General features: G+C 45.7%; 2 protein-coding genes across 4 annotated transcripts in view; one reads left to right on the top strand and one right to left on the bottom strand.

Annotated features, from left to right (window-relative positions):
- Positions 1–3154, top strand: part of spg (dedicator of cytokinesis spg) — a 33544-nt gene extending 30390 nt beyond the window's left edge. For both annotated transcript variants that reach the window (XM_046623685.1, XM_046623684.1), the window contains 4 exons: positions 44–719; positions 814–1175; positions 1268–1617; positions 1708–3154. In XM_046623685.1, the coding sequence (XP_046479641.1) occupies positions 44–719; positions 814–1175; positions 1268–1617; positions 1708–1875 (1556 nt within the window). In that variant the 3' untranslated portion in view covers positions 1876–3154. The remainder of the gene's footprint in view (positions 1–43; positions 720–813; positions 1176–1267; positions 1618–1707) is intronic.
- A 400-nt stretch (positions 3155–3554) lies between these two features.
- Positions 3555–18644, bottom strand: stan (protocadherin-like wing polarity protein stan). Of its 2 annotated transcripts, XR_006882889.2 has the most exons (11): positions 18263–18644; positions 8059–14927; positions 7593–7959; positions 7203–7418; positions 6544–7116; positions 6046–6472; positions 5664–5901; positions 5230–5550; positions 4579–5143; positions 4263–4344; positions 3555–4149 (listed from the first exon to the last, which is right to left on the bottom strand). XR_006882889.2 is itself a non-coding variant. In XM_046623682.2 (10 exons), the coding sequence occupies exons 2-10, from the start codon at positions 14810–14812 to the stop codon at positions 4119–4121; spliced, it is 9492 nt and encodes a 3163-aa protein (XP_046479638.1). In that variant the 5' UTR covers positions 14813–14927; positions 18263–18644; the 3' UTR covers positions 3555–4118. The 2 variants fall into 2 exon arrangements, 1 of the variants encoding a protein (XP_046479638.1); XM_046623682.2 differs by lacking the exon at positions 4263–4344.
- Between the last annotated feature and the right edge of the window lie 2517 nt (positions 18645–21161).

Raw genomic sequence — 21161 nt, 5'->3', positions numbered from 1 at the left:
TAGTATAAGTATTCTCCTCTAAAATCCTGTAACACAATTCTAGTTATTCAAATCTGCAATGTCAAGCCGATACCAGAGGAGGGAAGCCTGGGTTACGGTATGACGGAAGTCCCTGAGAGAATAGTGGCATTTTACTTGGTGAACGACGTTCGAAAATTCACATTCGATCGTCCTCTGCATCGAGGTCCAGTTGACAGGGAAAACGAGTTCAAATCTTTATGGATCGAACGGACATTGCTAACGACAGAAGCAAAACTTCCTGGCATACTTAGATGGTTTGAAGTGATAGAAAAAAGAACGGAGCTTCTCGCTCCGGTACAATTTGCCTGCGAGACAATGCAATCTGTGGAACGTGAATTGCGAAAACTTGTTGCACAGTATACAGCAGAACCCCATAGAAATATCAATCCGTTTAGCATGAGGCTACAGGGAATAATTGATGCCAATGTTATGGGTGGTATAACGAAATACGAGGAAGCATTTTTAACATCAGAATTCTCGAGGCAAAACCCGGACGCTATTCCTCACGTAAACCGTCTAAGAAGTTTGATTCTCGATCAAATGAGCGTTCTGGAATCAGGTCTACTTTTGCACGGGCAACTTGCTCCTGCCGGTGTACAACCCTTGCATAAAAGACTGATCGAGAGATTTACTCAATTGAAACAAGGTTTGGGACCTTTGGCAAGGCAGAGAACGATCCACCAGGACAGCATCATCAAGTGAGTTTTATGTTTCTGATAAAACCAATTTTGTTGAAGATGTAACAAGCCTTTCAGAATGGAACATTTATATGACTTCACTCAAATATTACAGTTCGCCATTACCGCCATTGCCGACAAATGAAAAGCAGCGTCCTGCTACTCTGGAAACAGCTGGTTCCAGAATATCTCATACGGACAGTGAAGGGCAGATGGAAGACGAAGGTTTTTACACCAGAGTTGACGGTGCTCCACCTCCGATTCCGCAAAGAGAAGTGAGACCGCGTTCTGTGGGCTATGGAACCACCCCGCCAAGACCGACCCATCAAAGATCTCTGAGTAAACCCATCAGCCCAAAGTTACCCTTGAGACATTCTTTGCCAACACCAACAGATGGAAGTGATCAGACTAATATGAGGAACTCCTGGAGTGAACCAGGACCTGAACCAGCTCCACCGTTGCCACCCAGAGGTTGCAGTAAGTGAAATTATACACTGTGGTTGTGTTTTAGAGCTGAAAATGATTTTCTCCAATGATAACGTGTTCGCTGTAATTCGTATCTCTTTTAGCTCCTGATAAGAGAGAATCGAATACAAGTTCCATCGGTCCACCTGCTCCACCCAAGCGTCTTACACACAAACGTACATCGGAATGGAATACAGAGGACGATACGGAACAGCAGAGTGACCCTAATGACCTGAGAGATAGCGGTATTTCGACAGCTAGCCTTTCGGACTTCCAATCTCACCTAACAAATCTGAATAACTTAAGCTACGAGGATTTTGAGCCCAGGGCAAGGTGCAATGATGTTATGAACATTTCTCCACCTACTGTGATAAACGCTCTGAACGTTTCACTAACTAATTTTTCTAATAGCACATTCCAAAGCTCGCATACTTTTCAAAGTAGCTTCCAAGAGGTAAGTTGTTTGGCGTGAATAGTTTACCTTCTATTTTGTGCCCCTACGTTTTTTTCATTCGATATTACAGGGCCTTTCAAATTTTTTCAGATAAGTCCACCGCCTATACCTCCTAAAGCACATCAAGACACTCCTTCAGCCCCGTCAACTTTGGAAAGGGTCACAAGTCGTTCCCAGATATCTGGCCATACCGAAAACTACACAGTACCCAAGTTGCAAACACTCTCTGTAGCTTCTGATACAGAGAGTAGCGTTTAGCAATGATATTACCCTAGTCTCTTAGTATTTAGTAGCGGGTGTGCGGGAGTCCCAAAAGACAAAAAAAAAAGACAAAATTGAAAATCAGCTTAATTATTAAATTAGACTTTGAAAACACAAAAATAAATATCGCATAATCATGATTATTATTGATATTAGGTGCTTAAACTTGTCCTAATTCAATCAATACGATTATGTTTAGTCAATAATTTGTGCTGATTACTTTACCATTGGAAACGCGCTATATAGATATATAATTGAAACATGGTAGTCTTATCTGTGCAGTTTAAGACTGAAAATATTTTGAAACATATGCATCTGTATAGATATGCATGTGTATTGCTTATATTTATTCCTGCATTGAAGAGTCGTTAAGTCTATTTAACCAGAAGATTAATTAAAATTGATATCAAATCGTTCTATTGCCAACCAAAACTCTTTTATAGCCCGATCTATTTCTGGGATTGATGCTTTCATTCAACTGAAACTGAAATTGAAAACGAAATATATTATTAATAATAATATTATTGCGGTAATCAAGGATTCGCGCATCACCAGCCAGTTTATCCATAACGGAATATCTCACAATCTGAACGAGATTCATCTTATGATTAAAGTTCGAGGTATTCGTTTTTTGACCCACTTACACCCATATATTTGTACCTTATCATTGGTAGATCTGCTCAGTTATAATACGGGAAAGATTTTTGATCTTATATGCGCAAGCAGTCCTTCCAGCTAGACGTACATTTTCAAGTTACCAACCAATTGTTTGTACTCAAAGATATTACCCGTACTCTCCTGCCTGTAATACAGTGACTGCAATTATCGTAATAATCTTATAGCACAGTTTTTGCGGTCAGCTTGATAGACAACTGTAAAAATGTGCTAGTAATATTCTAATGAATTTAAACCAACTCCACAATCCGATGAAATAATATGTATAGATTTTCTTTTAATACATGTAGTAATTTGACAATTGAATTTTACGCAGAGTGTACTGACACCTGAGCCGACTTATGAGTTCAATGTGTCGTGGATAAATGTTTGGTTGGTAACTCTTTTCGATTGAGAAGTAGGCCGCTGCATCTTAATCTAGTAAGATATATTCCATGTTAATGGTGAGTCATTGTTGAGTTTCTATCAAACTGAAAACAGATTCTGGTGTTGGAACCCGCGAGAATTTTACTTTAAAGACAACGCTCTTCCGAGTATCAATCTAACTATATTTTGTAATTTATTTATATTTTCCATAAGAATAAAAGTCATTTTTCAACAATCTGGATTTATGATTCATAATTCCTAATTATTTTCCACAAATTCATTGCATACTTTATGTAGCGAACTTTTGTATAATTTTTTCAACTAACGATCTATTCGCGAATTATCTCACACCCTCGAGAAATGAAACGCTGAAGAAAAGAAGGAGTTTAGAGAGAAAACTGAGGATTTTGCAACATCGGAACCACTGACGTATATTTTTATGCTTCGTTCATTATCTGCATGAAAAGTTTAAATATTAGACGAATTTGCGCGAAGCCCGACGTTTCGTTTTCGGGAATCTGCCGTTCCTTAGTCTGCACGATCTTCACATTAGAATATAATCTGAATTATATTCATTTTCAGAGAAGAAATGTTATGAAGGATATAAATGTCATATAACAATCACAGTACGGGTATATAAATTATGTATATTCTTCATGTTTCTCGATATAAATATATACAAAACTTGAGTATTATCATATAATACTATGTCTCGTCTTAAGAATTACATTGGCGTAGAAAAACAAAACAAGATTTCAAAAAAATAGTAATGTAAAACTACCTGGAATGTATACATTGCACAGTAATGTGTATAGAGAAATACTTAAGGTACGTAAGAAATTAGTCTCGTGTTAAATACGTGAATGAAAAATGAGCTAGAGATCATTTTACCGGATATTCAGTCCCGGCGATTGTCGTTATAATGACAGCAATAATTGCAACAATATAAAACGCAACAATTATTAAGACAATTGCCGACAAAACCCAGTTACGTAGAATCGACAATTCAAAGCTAAATTATTTTTAAGTTATGACAGATTATGATTAACAGGCACTCACACATATACGCTAATTAATATGGCTAAATTTCTTAAATACAGTCATGGCAGCTGTATAAAATATACACAAAAGTCCATCTGCTTTATTAAATAAATGGCTAAAATTATTCTTTTGTACGGTAGTTGTGTTCTCAGGGAATGTCAGACTGACGTCTCCTCGTTAGTATCCTTCCTGAAATAGCATTTCAATTAATTTTTCCAATCTGATCTCAATTTAAAAACAATAGTTAGTATTCTACTAGATACAGACACATTGAGATTGAGATATTTTAACAGTCCGCTCACCTCCTCACTGGTTTCCAAAGCACCCGCAGCAAGCAGGGAGAGAAAGTAGGTATATCATTATTTTAGAATGTTCCAACGCCACCTTTTCAAAGATCAAGTTAGCACCGATATCAGTTATCACTAAATCATTAATGATTACTAAATACTCAGTGCTTATAGTAGTAGAAATTAGTCAATTCATAGGAAAACTGGTTAGGAATAATATTTTACAAAAACAGAGTTTAAATAGGGAGTACAGGCATTTTTTTAAGCATTAATTTATAATTCTTATATTTTTATAATTCTTAGATATTAAAATGAATTAACTAATACTCACTCGGTCTCTGTAATAGTTTGTTCATATTGTTGTTGTTGTCTTAGCGCGGCTAATTCGTTGCTATGCTGTAAGTCGTGTGTCAATGAGCTAGACAAAATTCTTCCACTCATCGGTAAAATATATTCGGGTGTTTCCAGAACACTAGGAGTAATCTTTCCTCTTTTCAGACTGCCGTACCGCTCTGAGCTACTTAAATTGTCGTGCTGCGAGCCGTGCAAGCTTTGTCCTCTCTTCAAGCTACCATACCTCTCCGATCCACTCAAGTTGTCGTGATTTGAATTCTGCGAATGATGACTGAGGCTTGATGCGAGAATCCTCGACGACATGGGCAACATGTAAGGCGTTGGTGAGATGGTATGGTCTTCTTCCGCCGTGTACGGAAAAAGATATTTTTCACCAATATGGTGAAGTTTTTCTTCCCCCTCAGAGTAATTTTCATCTGGATGGTTCTTCTGCGGTGAATTCATATCTGGATACGGCAACGGATTGGGACTCGAAGTTTTGTTCGAGGCCATTTCATTGTCCGATATCGTGCCTCCTGACCATTGACTCCCACGTGCATCGACTGTAGTGAAATGAGTATCGATGAAAATGAATTGAAACATTAAAACAGTGATGAATCAATGTTGTCAATGAACACATTCAGCCTACCATTAGACGGCAAATAAGCTTCCGGCAGTTGCGAGCTCCATCTGGGTGCATAGATTGGTTTGATGTTTGGGAAAAGTTCAGAATTTGAACAGAGAATATTCAAATGATCTGAGGTCGGGTTGTTATGGATGTTGGGTAAATAACTATGCGCTATCGATTGCTGAGTTGAAACACCCATATCCTTGTGAGATCTAGACGTGACATCTTCATCGTCACTACTATGCGAACTAGCCAAGTCCAGACTAGGACCTCCCCCATCAGCTTGCGAACCATCCGAATCGGATTCAGAGTCTCTGCGATGTCTACGAGTCTCGGGTGGATCTGTCAAACAAAGTTTAAATAATAGTTCAAAAAAATTTGATACCAATCACGGATTGAAAAGACAGAAATGATCAAACAATTGGCCAGTATAATGTATAAACTGCCGGGCAGACCTTGTCTGGCATGCAGAGCAGATTGATGACTTCTGGACGAAAGATAAGGATCTCTATCGCTGTTATAGTTGCTTGTCGATGTCGATGTGTGTCTAAGATGTGTATCACTTCGATATGGACTTGAACCAGTCTTATTTGTACTTCGCGACGTGGTACTGCTTGTTGATACGCCAACGTGAACTCTCCGACACGTTGATTCTGCTCCGCTATAGGCCGACGAGTATGCCAGTGCTGATCGCTACACAGTATTCACAAGGGTCATATTGAAAAATTTTGCACGTTAATCGAATCCTGTTGTTGTGAAATGATTATCTTGTTTCAACGAGCAATATTAGTCAGAAATTACTTGAGACACGGAAAAAAGAGGTAATTATCGACTTACCGAATGTCCATTCACATTTTGGCTGCTACTTCCGTTTCCAATGCTTCCTTCTAGGAGGGGCGATTTTTTTCCAAAGCAATGCAATAAACTGAGATATAAGTTCCGCCTAACTCTTCCATTGATGAAACAGTATCCGATCAGACTAAAAGCGGCATGAGTCAGGATAGCGATACTCAGTAAGTAAGACAAAGTTGGCGATTGCTCCGAAGCACTGAGTACTGCCAGAGACCAAACGGTCCCAAGTAATGGTAGCGATGCGATTGACAGCCACAGCAGCGTCCTGAGATTTCCAAAACCCATGATATGTTCTTTCAATGTGAACGCAGCACGAACTGACATTACAAGAATGCAAAGGTTTATTATAACAGCGGCACAGACCGGTCCTATTAAAGCCCAAATAACAGGCTCGTAGATGGATAGCCAGCAACTGAAAAAAAGCGTTAATATTGAAATGCATGCTCAGGTGGTTAGATGGAAGAAAAGAAAAGCGTAGCTTACAAATAAAAGTTTCCGTATTGATCAGCTCGTACGCCGACAGTGAGTCCGACAATAACAGCCGGTAGTCCATACCCCATTGTGTAATAAAATCTCATTTGCCCATGGTTCACGTCGCGCATTTCGGTTAACATTCTATAGAGATGTACCGAGTCGACCAAAGTCCAAGCAAAGGTGCTGAGCCAGGCGTAATGTAGACTGATAGCAGTCAACTTGCAGGGGAATTCGTTTGTAACCAATGGATTTCTAGCTTTCAATGCAATCAGGTATAGCAGTTCAGCTATGAATACACATAGGACGAGATTTTTGTGTATACTGTTCGAATTGGTACCACCTCCACGTATCAGAGCGAGAATTAGCAACGTGGACAGCAAAAGGGGTAGCGCAAGAACAAACGCACTGTAACTTGTCACGTCCTCCAACAGAGACGGTTCAGGTACATATTCAAGATCTAGAACATCGGTCAAGAGTGCAAACGTTGCCAGGTGTAAGCACGAACAGTTTATTATGGAACCAGGCGTCAGCATGGTGTCGTCAATTTCGGTTGTGCAACCCATTCGACTCCATTCTCCGATTCTGTACAGCAATGCAGATTCAAATTTTACCAATGATGTCCGCCGTACAAGGGTAAGGAGTGATTGAATGTTTATAAAGCGACTTACCCTCTCGCTGTACTCCAGTGAACACATTGGGGATTGGTTCTCGTTTTAAAGCCATCATCTTCGCTGAGCCAAAGCCGGATTTGAACGGGAGACTGCAGTGGAATTCCAGTTAACGACTCATGCCCATTTGCGCTCGGAACCAGGATTGATACTGTTACGACTGGGGATCCGACTGCTATTTCTACGCCCCATCTCATTGCTACCGAATCATCGAATCTGGAAGTCAAGTGAGTGTGAGTTACAGCGGGAGTATACAGCTCATAACTGCATTTAGCCAAAACGATTAAAATTCTAAACAGATATAATTTAAGATTCGCGATATGAAGTCAAGGTATAGCAATTCTGGAAGAATGAATAATAATACATGGCGGAAAAATCGCTTTGTCTCACCTTTGAGGCAATAGTGCGCCCATTTCTCGATATTGGACATAGCTTATGACAGCTTTTCCTGTGCTCAGGCTGTTCTTGACATTCAATTCACCATGATTAGGTGGTTTAATCCCAAGCAAATTTAATGGCACTTGAATTTTAGAATACGGATCGAATTTTTTGGGATCTTGCATGTAATTGTTGTATTTTGGGAAACTGACTGAAGGCCCTAAGTGTGTCAAAGAGCTCAAAAAGCTGGTGGTATCAGGTAAAACTACTTTTTGATCGGCTCCGCCTGGTCGCGCCGTTGATTGGGTGGGGTCCTCTTTGTAATCTGCTGCTTCATAGCCAAACAGGCTTTCCGAAGTTACGATATCCAAACCCAGTACTGTAGTGAAAACGAAAAGAAAAGTTTTCTTCTTAACAAATAGGTCAAGCGCTGCGTGTATCTACCTTTTCATCAGAGTATACGATGATACGGACTTACCGACGTTAGGATCGACCACTTCAAACGGACTCGTGAAAGTGTCGTGCTGAGAGGCCGTCAGAGTCTTTAAATAATTGCTAATAGCCTCCAAGATCTTGTCAGGACTGTCTCCAGTTAGCGACTCAATTCTGCCCCAATTTTCCAAGTGTTTAGCTTCAAGAATAGCCCCGGAAATCCCGACAAGATGTGATATATAGTCCTTGTCCTGGCTGTGCGTCAGGTTCAATCCGGAAAGATTTTCTTCGTAATTAAGCAACGCGACAAGCAGCGATTCGGCGACTAAAATATCCGCGCCGAACATGGCTTTGGTGATATTAGTCGCCCTGTGCAAATCGGCTGCCATTTTAATAGCAACGTAAGTATTGAGCGAGAGTCCGTCAGTCTCAATAGCCGCCAACTGATGTCTGAGCTCCACAAAGGCTTCCGAGGTGCAATTGAACAAGTCCGGTGGCTGCCAGCCGCCAAGAGTGTCGTCGCAGGACCTGGACGACCTTCCTTCCGCGGTTCCGGGACAATCCTCTACCGCAGTAACGCCGAATTTAGTTCTAGGCCACCACAGACCCTCGGAATAGGACCTGGGGCATCCGTCGTAGATGACTTCGCACCCGCGACGCGTCACCTCCGCGTAAGGATTCGGACAAGCGGTGCAGGTCCTGCCGATCACTCCTGTGCGACACCTACACTGTCCCGTTTCCGTGTCACACCTGGGACCGAAGCTCCCAACGGCGTAGCACTCGCACGGTGTGCACTCCGTCTCACCAGGTGGTTGATAATGGTTCTCCTTGCAGTAGCATTCGCCCGTCGTCTTATTGCAGGCCGGATTGTAGCCCCTTGTCTCGTCGCAGTGACACGGACCGCACACCGGACTACCCCACCAGGTGGCTGGACACGGTTGATCCGTCCTGACTTCGCAATACTCACCAGAGTACTCCTCCGACTCGCAATTGCATTTGTACCCCTTCCGTTCCTCGACGTTTTCGAGGCAGAAGCCCCCCTCGCTGCAGGGGTTCAGTTCGCAGACAGGAGTGCAGTTGGGACCGGCGTGGCCGAGAATACAGACGCACTCGTTGGACTCCCACTGAGCTACGCAGGTCGATGTTTCGGGACAGTCGATGCTGCACTCACCCTCCGCAATGCACCCAGATCCGACGTTCTCCTGAACCGTGGGTCGTTGGAGCATGCTTTGATTGGATCCTATCCTGATGTCCTGAATGCACCCGTTGAAAAACGGTAGCTCGGTATTGGTTGTCTGGTCCGGACCTCCGACGAGTATTCGCCCGATGTAGAGGCCCTGCAGCTTCGCTGGTAGTAACGAGTTGATCGGTCTGTTTCTGTAGTCCATGTCGATCGAGACTTGACCACTTTGCCAAGCGATCTCAACGCGGTGCCACTCGCCGTCCGCGATATTGGTAGATGCTTGAATGATGCTTATGCCGTCCAACGATGCATCGATTCTACCGTCCTTTATGCTCAGCATCACCGAACTATTCTGACCAATTTGTATGCTAATTACGAACGCCTGACTTTCTCGTGTTCTCAGACTCAGCGCGGTCAACCAAGGTAGCTGTATGGGTCTGAGCAGCGGATTGAAGCTGAGGAGACCGTCGGACTGGAACCTCCAGGGCTTGCCGATTTCCTCGGTGCATTGAGGGCCCGAGAAGCCCTCTTCGCACTCGCAAATGTAGCCGGACCATACCTCTCTGCACTTGCCATTGTGTTTGCAGGGCATCGAAGCGCAGAACGCTCTCTTCTCGGGACAGCCAGCAGTGGTACCGTTGTCGGCGACGAACGAGTTGAGGTCGATGAATCGGTGATCAATGTACAGATCGCTTATGCATCCGACGAAGTCCTTGTTACGGATTTGAAAACTCGATGGTATCGCCGGCAGACCGCCGACCTGCAGGGGTCCCGTCAGGTCCAAGAACCGATGACAGGTCTCGGTAACCAGGGTGCATCGGTACTCGAGTATCTGCTCCCCTCTTCCTGCACACGACCATTTTTTACCAAGGTTCGAACCGTTCTTCAGAGCCAGAGCCACGTCGCATTCGTCCAGCGATATCGTCACGGTTTTATTCCAATAGGAAACTTCCACGGTGTGCCACTGGCCGTCCGACACACCGCCGACCACACTGGCCGACGCTCTGCTGATCTCGTCACCTAGTGAAAAGCTGAACTGAACTTGCGAGTCAATCACTTCGAGAGCGATGAAATCGTGCTTTTCGTTGTAGCGTCCGTTATAGAGAAGCAAGCCTTGCGACGCTTCCGTAGCGAACCGGAGTTTCAGGTGCATTCTGTGCCGTTGTTTCAGGGATGGAAACGTCAGGAAAGTAGCGGGTCCGAAACTCCGTGCTTTCAGCTCGCAGAGGGGTGTTGCGTTCTCCAATACGGATACTGGACAGCCTTCACAAATGAATCCACCGTTTGCTTTCGTCAGACATTGGGAACTTCCTTTGCACAGGGTGGGTAGACAGCTGTCTTCGTTCAAATTGATCTCGCAGTTACTCCCGATGAAACCGTCCGCGCAGCTGCAGGTGTAACCACCTTCGCGCCGTCGGCAAGTACCGCCGTTTTCACAGGGGTTCGAATAGCACAAATTGACCTCGGTATCGCACAAGTAAGCTTCTCGACTACCGGTAAAACCCGTTGGACATTTACAGGAGAATGTCGTCACCGGATAAATCGGTCTGAATAGAACTGTGTCGCTGCTAGCGAATCCGGAAGCGTTGCCGAACTTCAACACCGTGACGCAGTCCTCAAAATTGAGGCAAGGCTCCCTCACGCAAAGGTTATCGTCGAATGGTAAGACCGTGACGGTTGCGAGTCTCGCCAGAATTCCCCGGTTTAAGTAAACTCTTTCCTGAAGGAATTGGGGACTGTAGAACTCGTCGGTGGATCCCGGTTCCGCTTTACGGGCTGAAAAACTAACGTTCAGTATCTTGCCGCGTACGTCCGTGTCCTCCTGGACGTTAAAGAGGTATATATTTTCACGGGGACATGGTATGATCGCAGCAAGACCATCGACGAAGTATCCGAGCAAAGGACTAAGGAAAGCCTCGACGGTCATTTCGTCCAGTCTGACGGTTATGGAATTGAACAGCATCGTGTCGGTTATCAGTCGCACGGAAAGCGTCATCGTTGCCTTGGCCTCGTTAACTCCATCCGTGACCGAGACTTCCATAGTTGCAACTCTAGGCACATTGGTGTTCAACTGAGGAGACAGCGATATCTCGCCGGAGCTTTTATTCAGCGTAATCAAATTGGCATTGTTCCCGGACAATATGCTGTGCGTTAGTTTGTCAGTAACATCAGCGTCGAAGGCGGGAATTTTGCCGATAGGACCGGATGGAAAGAAGTCCTTGAAATTGTTGAATAGTATTTGAAAATCCTTGAGGACCGGGGCGTTGTCGTTGATGTCGGTCACCATCACCTGCACCAGGGCGTCAGATCTCAGTGGTGGAGAGGCGGCGCGAACGACAAGCTCAAACTTCTTCTTGTGAGATTCATAGTCTAGTTCCTCGAGCGTGATCAGCTCGGTTCGATCGGCACCCGGTCGAATATTTAGAGTAAAGCTGTTTGCATCCTCACCGCCGATAATCGAATACTGAACAACAGCGTTGGGTCCCTCGTCAGGATCGTGGGCGTATATTTCACCCACGGTAGAACCGATCGGCGAGTTTTCCTGAATGTAAAGCGTGATCTTGTCGCTCTCGAACACCGGCGGAGAGTCGTTGACGTCTTCGATTTTCACCACGATCGGTACGACGGAAGAGAGGCACGGCGATCCTGTGTCGACGGCTATGGCTTCCAAAGAGTAACGCGCGACGGATTCCCGGTCCAACGGTTTGGCAGTTCGGACGACACCGGAGGAGGGGTCAATGGCGAAGGAGCCGTCACCATCGTCCTGAAAAGCATAGCTAACCTTTCCGTTTCGACCGATGTCCGCGTCGGTAGCAGCTATCCGGAGAACGCTGGTACCGACCAAAACGTCCTCCGGAACCGAGCCCTGGTACTGCGGGGCGTCAAAAACCGGCGCGTTGTCGTTGACGTCCATGACCGATATGTCGACGCCAGTCGTGTCTGAGAGCGGCGGAACGCCGCCGTCTCTTGCGATGACGGTCAAAAGGTATCCGGAGAGCGTTTCTCGATCCAGGGCTTGGGTCGTGGTGATTGCACCGGTCTGAGGATTGATCGTGAACTTGGACGCCTCTGGTTCCCCGGCTTCGCTGCCCAGGCTGTAAGTTATCTGAGCGTTTTGTCCGACGTCGGAGTCGGTTGCGCTGACAACTAGAACCGTCGTGCCAATGGAGGCGTCCTCGAAGACGGAAGCGCCGTATGGGGCGTTCTCGAAAACCGGTGCGAAGTTGTTAGCATCGGATATGTTGACGTATACGAGAGCCGTGTCGGTCCGACCGCCCGAATCGGAGGCAGTTACCGTCAAAACGAACCTTTTTTCCTGCTTGTAGTCAAGCGGTTGAGCTATGGTGATAAGGCCCCGACCGTTATGCGAAGTTATAGAAAAGCGACCCCTCGTATTGCCGGCCGTGATCTCGTAGTGGATCCTCGAATCTTCGTCAGGATCGGTAGCGGTTACCGATGCTACCGGTGTTCCCGGCGAGTCGTCCTCAGCGATAACGGACTCGTAGTTCTTTGGTTCAAAAACAGGGTCGTTGTCGTTTATGTCAATTATCGTGAGGACGACGGAGGCGCTCGCGGATCTAGCCGGCTCGCCGGAATCGGTTGCTATAACGATGAACTGATACTTGGAGCACTGTTCCCGGTCCAGCTGCATCGTAGTATATATCCACCCGGTCTCCGGGTTCACAGCTATCGGAAAGTTCTCCGTCGACGTGCCGGAGAAGTCGCGGGGCCCGATGGAGTACTTTATCTGAGCGTTGAGTCCCTCGTCCGCGTCGTAGGCTTGGACCTTGACCACGGAATAACCGATCGGCACCGACTCGGACACGGACTCCTGAAACAGGCTCGTGTAGAATCTGGGCGCGTTGTCGTTGACGTCCTTGACAGAGACGATGAACTGCGTCGTGTTTCCCCTGGTCGGAGTCCCGCCGTCCTGGGCACGGATAACAACGCGGTAATTTTTCATAGTCTCGTAGTCCAGTGGCTTGATCAGGATCACGTCGCCGCTCAACGAGTCGATCGAAAACGTGTTCTGCGTGTTCCCGCCCATGATGGAGTACCTCACCGCAGCGTTGACTCCCGCGTCCGAGTCCGTGGCGCGAATATGCGCTACCACAGGACTCGTAGTATAGTCAAGATCCTCGGGGATAAGCGCCGTGTAAGTTCGCTCGGAGAATTGCGGGTAATTGTCGTTGTCGTCTTGAACGTGAACCACGAGGCTCGCGGAGGCGGTTTTACGGTCCGTCAGTGGCATGGCGAGGTCGGTGGCCTGTATGATGACGGTGTAGACCTCGGTTCGTTCGCGGTCCAGTCCACTCCTGGTGGTAACGACGCCGGATCTTGGGTCGATCCTGAAGGTCGACGAGTCTTCGGAAAGGCTGGTGGTGCCACCCCCGCTAGTGGATACGATCGAGTACTCGACCTCGGCGTTCCTCCCGTCGTCCTGGTCCGTCGCTTTGACAACGACGACGGTGGTGCCGACGGGGACTCCCTCCCTGACGGAGGCCTCGTACTCGTTCAGCTCGAAAACCGGGGCGTGATCGTTGGTGTCGAGGACATTGACCTGCAAAGTCGTGGTCCCAGTTCTAGGTGGAAAGGAATCATCGACGGCAAATATCTTGAGGTAGTGCACGTTGCCGCTCTCCCTGTCCAACCTTGCCCTCGTCGTCACTCGGCCCGTCGCTGCGTCGAGCAAGAAGAGCGCCTGCGTCCTCGAGTCTATGAGCGAATTCATCGAGTACCGAACCGCCCCGCCCTCGGGGTCACGGGCTCTGACTACGGCGACGTTCAGCCCCGGGTCCTTCTCCTCGTCGACGTTGGCTAGGTACAGGGGCTGCTCGAAATAGGGCGACTGGTTCCGCAACTCCCTTCGCACCCTGCGGCCGAGGTCCGAGTCGTCGAGCTGCTGGTGGTGGAACACCACCTTCAGTCTGTGCTCCGCGTCGGCCAGATGAGGCGAACCGCACTTGAGCCTCATGGAGACCGATATCTTCCAGAGAGGATCGACCAGGCATTGCTCAGCGGCCGATACCAGGTCGCCGGCCGCACCCTCGACCAGAAACCTTGGGTCCCCAACGCCGCCCCACTTGGTCTCGCACTCCTTGATGGCGGTCAAGGGCAGGAAGTCGCTGAGGGCTGCAACAAGCTGCGAGGCCCTGAGACAGACCTCGGTGAATCTGTCGTTGCTCGGCATCGCGTAGGAAGCAAGAGTCTCCGGCATCCAACCTTTGGTCGCAGCTAAGTCTTGATTCTCCCCGCCGCATCCCGTGATTAATACTCTTAAGGGTAAACTATAATAATCTATGGTCGGTCGGCCCAGTCTTGAACTCGTTGAGTCTATGTAAAAGGTGAAGAGTCGCGGGTATTGGAGGCCCTCACAGCTCAGAGTCTTCGCCAGCGTTACTCGACCCGTGTGCGGATGCACCTTCAGCAGCTTCCTCGCGAACCATGCTGTCCTGTCCACCGATGCTTCGTACTTACGCTTACCTCCGAGCTGAGGCACTCCGGCCTCGAATACTACGGTTCCAGGTTCTAAACTCGACGACAATACCGCCAAGTAGCCTTCCGCGAGTGGCCATAGACCAAGAAGGCACAGAAGTATCCATATTGCTCTTGCCATGTCACGTCGCGGTCCCGATACTCTGCATCATATATTTGAACATCTTATTCCTCTAGTCTCCATTTTCACTCTGAGCAATGATCCGCATTGTAATTATCGCGTGCCGATTCGATATCTGAAACAAAAAGGATGATCCAACGTCATTCGAGTTATCCTCAAGTCTCAGGATCCCTCGTTAACGTTATAGTGTAATGACTAAGGTATAACAGAGTGGTTAGCATTCTACTGTGGTCTTGTTTGTTTCGCCTTTGTTTCAACTCCGATGAACTTATCTCTGTTCCAATTCATTAGTTCTACATTACACGGACGGTGTAAAATGGACATGGAGAGACAGGTTCATTTAGAGATTGGTTCGACTTTCGCATTCAGTCTTCCGAAAGAGTTGGTAGGTGAAAACCGTTGAGTCGTTACAAATGGAATAAAGTTGGTTAAGTATTGTGGGCAACGAGGTATAACATATGGATACCGCACGCGTGATGCGAGTAATAAAATTATCGTGCCTGTGTGTCGAACGTACACCTCTACCGGCGAATCTCGCGTGTTTAGGGAAATTTCCGACTGCAAGACGACGGAATAACGCGCGCAGCGGGGAAAGAAACAACTTTGAAAGTTTTCGGTTTACATGCGAGGTTCGGGTGTAGCATGGGTGTTGGGCAGCACCTGCACACGTATAAAAACTACGAGGATGAGACGAGACGCGTGGGTATTATTTCGACGGGTCGAGTGACTCCGGTCCGAAACACGAAACGAACGAAGGGAGAGGAGGAGGACTTTGGAACTATTAATTACGAAGGAGGCGGCTGACTTGTATGGAATCCGGTCCGTCCAATTATCTTAGGGCCGCTTGGCTGTAACTTTTTCGGGATTTAGGGTTTCGGTGGGTTTTCTCGCCCCGCCGAATCGACGAGTTTATTAAAACCTTAGCCTCCTCTTCCATATCCTGCACCAATGGACGACGCGCTCGCGTGCACCGAGTGCACGATTCGCTGAACATTTCAGATTTTCTTTTTCTCTGTCTCAACGTATAATCATAGGGGAAAAACTCGTTTATGCATTATACAAACACCCTGCAACGCGTCGCCGTGCAGGCTAGACGAATAGCAGGTGGAAACTCGGACTCTACCTGCATCTCAAATACGTGAGTATATTTACGTAGGCGCATATTACTATACGAACTTGGAAGCCTGTTACGCACATAAAGGCTTTTCTTTTTTTTTTTTTAATTAACACTTCTTTGATTTCGTAATTTCGCATCTGTGTAGTACAAATTCTAATACGTAACATTTATTAGCTATGGATTCCGAAAAGCGTGCGATTTTACCGCTGAAAAAATGAAGTCGAAAAAACTTAATCGATATTCTAGCAATCCTGCTACGGAATTCTTCTCGTGACTGACGTGAAAGCCAGACGGTATTTTAGCGATTTTTAAAGAGCAGAGTGTCGGGAAACAAAGATATGAAATATGTTTAGTAGCAAATGGTATTCGGGTGTCGGCGCGGTTATACTTTCATTTAATTATATCTATATCCTCCAACGTTAAACTCAACGAGTTGTTCTGCCGGTGGTGGTATAAACAGCGAGCAGCAAGCGAGCGGGAGCTGTGAATAAACATGGATAAAAATCGTTTCTAGATTAAGTTTCGAGGGAACAACTTTATAGGAGAACGCTAATCGTCGGTTGGAGGAATAACGTTCAGAGGAACAGGTTTCAGGCGTATAAATTCCCCCGTGAAACGGCGTGGCCGCAGTTTTAAACCCTTCATCGGTATTAGCATATCAGTTTATTTTTTATTTATTTTATTTTTTTATCGCATACTCATGCTGAGCTTGAACGTACGTTTAAATACAGACATGAAAAAGGTAAGATTCTCGAAAGATATCTTAATCGCGTTTTGCTCTCGCTATCATTGCTACATTTCTGTAATTTCTCTCAAATATTCAACTCCTTGCTACCATAGTTTCGTTATATTACTCGCTTTCAACACACATCGCCGGGAATATTTAAATCGCGCACGCATATACGTGATACGCATTCAAACAATGAAATGTGAATACCCGTCGTTTGCTGTACCTTGTATGTCATGTGTATCCTATGTATATGTACATCTACGCTCGTTTCACCCAAGCGCACGCGGGTTAGATATCGGACATGGCTCTGGCTACACGCTACAAAAGAGTACCACCACTTCAGCGAGGGTGAGTGACTCATGTATTGCTCCGACGTCGGGACGCCGAGCGTCGAAATATCGATCTTCCTCCCTCGAGCGAGCCAATGAACGAGGGATGCGTCAACGGCACTCGCCTCGCATCGCAAATCCCAACTTTTATCGCACAAAAAAAAAAAAGAAATACAAAGAGAGCGCGAGGAAGGGTGAGCGTTATTGTATTTTTTTTCATTTGCCTCGTATCGACAACTCGCAACGCGTGCCCAGAATTTGACGAACCGGATTTTTTCTCTTCGAATTTCGCGCTCGTTCCCCGTCGTTGCTCAACTGTTTTATTCCAAATTTCTACGAATACGAAGGCTACGCTCATCTGCCTCTGCGTGAAACGAATACCGGTTCCTGACGTTACAGTTGCCTGCACCCTAGGCGTTCTACTACAGCGATACGCGATACCTACTCGTCAAATAAACTATATCAAGGTGGAAGGAAACACCTCATTGAGCTATGCCTACGGTAGTGGCAAGCAAGGATGGGGATCACGGCACGGCTCGTCGCAACGGAATCACAACAGAGCGTAAGACATCATATCTACGCGTACTATTTTCCATGCATCGATCACTCACTTTACCGCTCGGGTAAACGAATCGATGCAAATTTCGACTTCTCTGGGCTAAGCTAACGGTTATTTACTTTTTCAATGCTATGCATTTACTCATTGAATACATAGAATACCCACGGCACGGTGCATTCCCGGCAAGCGCAATCAGTGTTTGAAATTCACATTGTCCTGCAGCGTGTGAAATATTGTACCGTTGATTATGCCTTTCTTTCCTACTTCGAAATCGCCATAGAGGAATTCAATATTTGACCATATACCTGTGCAGAAGTTTTGAACCTTTAAGAACGAAAATAAAATCTTTATAATCCATCGGTTAAAATGAGTCGCGTGATTCGAATGGAATGTATATAACGCATGCGGCGTCGATCGACTTAAAAACAAAAGACGCCCGTTTTTATACCGTGCTAGTAAATAGCGAACGTTAAGAAAGCAAGTAGGTGCATAGGGGCTTTGTGCATCCGGTTGCAGCAGGCGCGTTCGTATATTCTAGTTTCGCAGGATCATTATCCTCGAGGGGAACGAGCCCTGTACGCAATTAACGCGGCAGGTATTTTTTGTCGTGGGAAAACGGAGGCGGCGGGGTTCGAGTCCCGGACGGTGAGCGCGTACGCACGAATGGCACACACGCCACTGCACGCATAAGATGCCATTCAAAAAGGTCACTCACCGCCCCCTCAAGGCCGTCCAAGTCCTGGCTTGTGTCGGGTCAGCTCACATTATTCCTGAGGACGAGAATTCGCGCCGTTGATAATTTTCCACAAGCGGGAAAAATCCGCGATTCGAGATTTCCGAACGAAAAGTGCACGCTGAGAGACCCTCTCTTCTCTCATACACCGAGCTCACTCCCCGCTCATCTAACGTCAGGTCGTGTTAAACCACTACACGCACTTCACGCACTACACAACCACTTGCCGCGACTCGGGCTCAACTCCCAGTCATTTCTTCTCTTCGTACACACGGTGCACACGCACTTCAAGACGGGGATATTCTACCTCCGTGCAGCACACCCGTCGAACGGTCATAAGATACCCTGGAGTACGGCCAGCCGATCCTGACGGAACGGCGTCGACGCACCTGGCGGCTCTGCGAACAACCAATGCGTGGATAGCTTTATTTTCGTTTGCAGATTCCTGCGTTATCGACGTACGCGGTCCAACGCCCAGCGGCTTGTTGCAGGCAACTTGTCGTTCGTTCCTGTATGCTTTGCCCCTTGTACGTGATTACAGATTGCTTAACAATACCGTCAGATCATTCTCATCAACGGCATCGTTAATCATTATTCTCGAAATGATGAATTTTAATGCTATGAAATGACAGTCAACAGGTATGGTTTGGATGGCCAAGATTATTAGGAATTGAGAGTTACATTTTGCACGACCGTAACGATTTTGTTGTCAATTTGTGTGTGGTGTTGCGTATTTTTTAGATACGTTTTTCTCGTTAAGTAACCGAAAAAAAATACTGAAAACGTGAAAATTGACAATCAGCGGTAGCAGAACGTGAATCAACACATTTACAATTAGTGCGAGCAGCCGTTGACTAATCTATATAATTGCTTTTGATGATCGGCAATTTGAACGATTAGAATTGTTATGAAACATATAATTATGTAGAGGCGTTGACACACAAAAGATAACTTTAATCAATGGGATATCAATGTATGCATAATATTCATTTCCAGGGCCGGCGACTTAAGGAATCTCAGGATTTCGGAGTTCTTTCAGGTGATTTACGGGGTGAGGGGGATTCGACAAATATGGAGTTTTTGTTTTCATCACAAAACTTAAAATGAATAGATCTGTCTGAAATTCTTCACACAAGGATAGTACGTGTATTGAGAATAAGTTGCAACCTTTTCGCAGCGAAATCAATTTTCCGCGGAAGGTTCTTTGAACTTTCATATTTTCTCGGTACACATACTACCAAAAGCTGAAAAACTGCAGAAATATTGTTTAGTTGAATTCTTTCATTTATCTACAGAATAAAAGTTTGACTTACGTTAAAGTTTCACCGGCCTTTCGTTTTTTCTGTAAGAGCTAAATTAGCGTATTATCAGTCGGCATGGGGTTCTTCTACACTTCGTGTAAATCTAGCAGCAAAATTTTGAATTTTCAACAGGCTTTTCAGGGTATGAAATTTCCACTCCGTGAGTAATCAGGTTGTGGAGGTCTCTACACTTTCTAGATAAACGTCGCCAGCACTGTTCATTTCAATGTAAAATGCAAACACACACGAACATCGATCAGTTTGTATTATTTACACTGAAATGCGATAAGGCAAGTGCATGCATGTGTAATATAGTTATCATGCCTTGCTATATTCATACCCAGCAAGCATCAGAGACGGGTCAGTGTAATTAGCCGTAATGTCGTACAATTAGCTGTAATTATACAAGAAGACTGACAATTAGATTATTCAACCGGACATTTGAGAAATTTTCCACACAAAGTGCTGCTCACACGACGGAAAATATTGAAATATAATCGTTGTGGTGCAATCAAACTTATTTTAATCGCTCAAAACAATGAAGACGATGAATGTATTTGCCGTTATTACTTTTTGCTTTACTGCGCGGTAGGAAATCGGTAGGGAAGACAAAGTGCGTATTTCTTGTCTGAAATGTAAAAACTAAAATCATTATATATCATATCATTTCATCATACATCATACATCATACAGCATACATAGTATTAAAGTTCAAAACGAAAGTTCGGATGTTCAGAAAGTGACGTCACCCAAAATTTTTTTTCTCTTGATATCATCGATCTATACAACGAAAATCAGCTAGTTCAATTCCTCAGTCCGGAAACAAACGCGCAGTAGAGCGGACGTATGAGAACTGCGCTCCGCAGACTTCGAGTACCGGATTCTCTACCTCCTGGATCCTGCTCTCCTGGTCCGCTTCCTTGTGCTACTCGAGTTCTAGGAAAAGCACTCCAGCTACGCTACCTGGTGAAACTCGACTTCCAGGACAAGCGCTCCTTAGTTTCTGCACTCAGGGTCCGCGACCTGGTGAAATTCGTCTTCCAGGACAAGCGCTCCAGGTCCACTACCTGGTGCAACTCGACTTTAGGGACAAGCACTCCGTAGTTTCTGTGCTCAGGGTCTGCTACCTTGTGAAACTTGAGTTCCAGGACAAGCGCTCCGTAGTTTCGGCGCTCCAGATCCGCTACATGGTGAAACTCGACTTCCAGGACGAGCGCTCTGTAGTTTCTGCGCTCAAGGTCCAGTATCTATAGGAACTCGACTTTCAGGACAAGCGCTCCGTGGTTCCTGTGCTCCAGGTCCTGTGCGTAGTCTTTCAAATCTCTCAGGACTAAGCTGATCGTTCTGTGGTATTTTTTGACGAAATTTATTGTCATAAAATCACAATACGTTATACCCACACGCATGTGCAAACGTGATTTGTAGCATTATATAGAAAAAATCTTACGGGCAGAATAATGAAGAATAAACAGTACATATAACTGTTTTGTACTAACGTAGGAAAATACAATATCCAAGTGATATCGAGGCTCATTTAGAATTTATTGAAGCTAAAGACCGTACTCTTAGCGGAGTATAGC

Source organism: Neodiprion pinetum, chromosome 4 (assembly GCF_021155775.2).
Source record: "Neodiprion pinetum isolate iyNeoPine1 chromosome 4, iyNeoPine1.2, whole genome shotgun sequence".
Lineage (NCBI taxonomy): Eukaryota > Metazoa > Arthropoda > Insecta > Hymenoptera > Diprionidae > Neodiprion > Neodiprion pinetum.
This window is presented reverse-complemented; position numbering and strand designations above follow the sequence as displayed.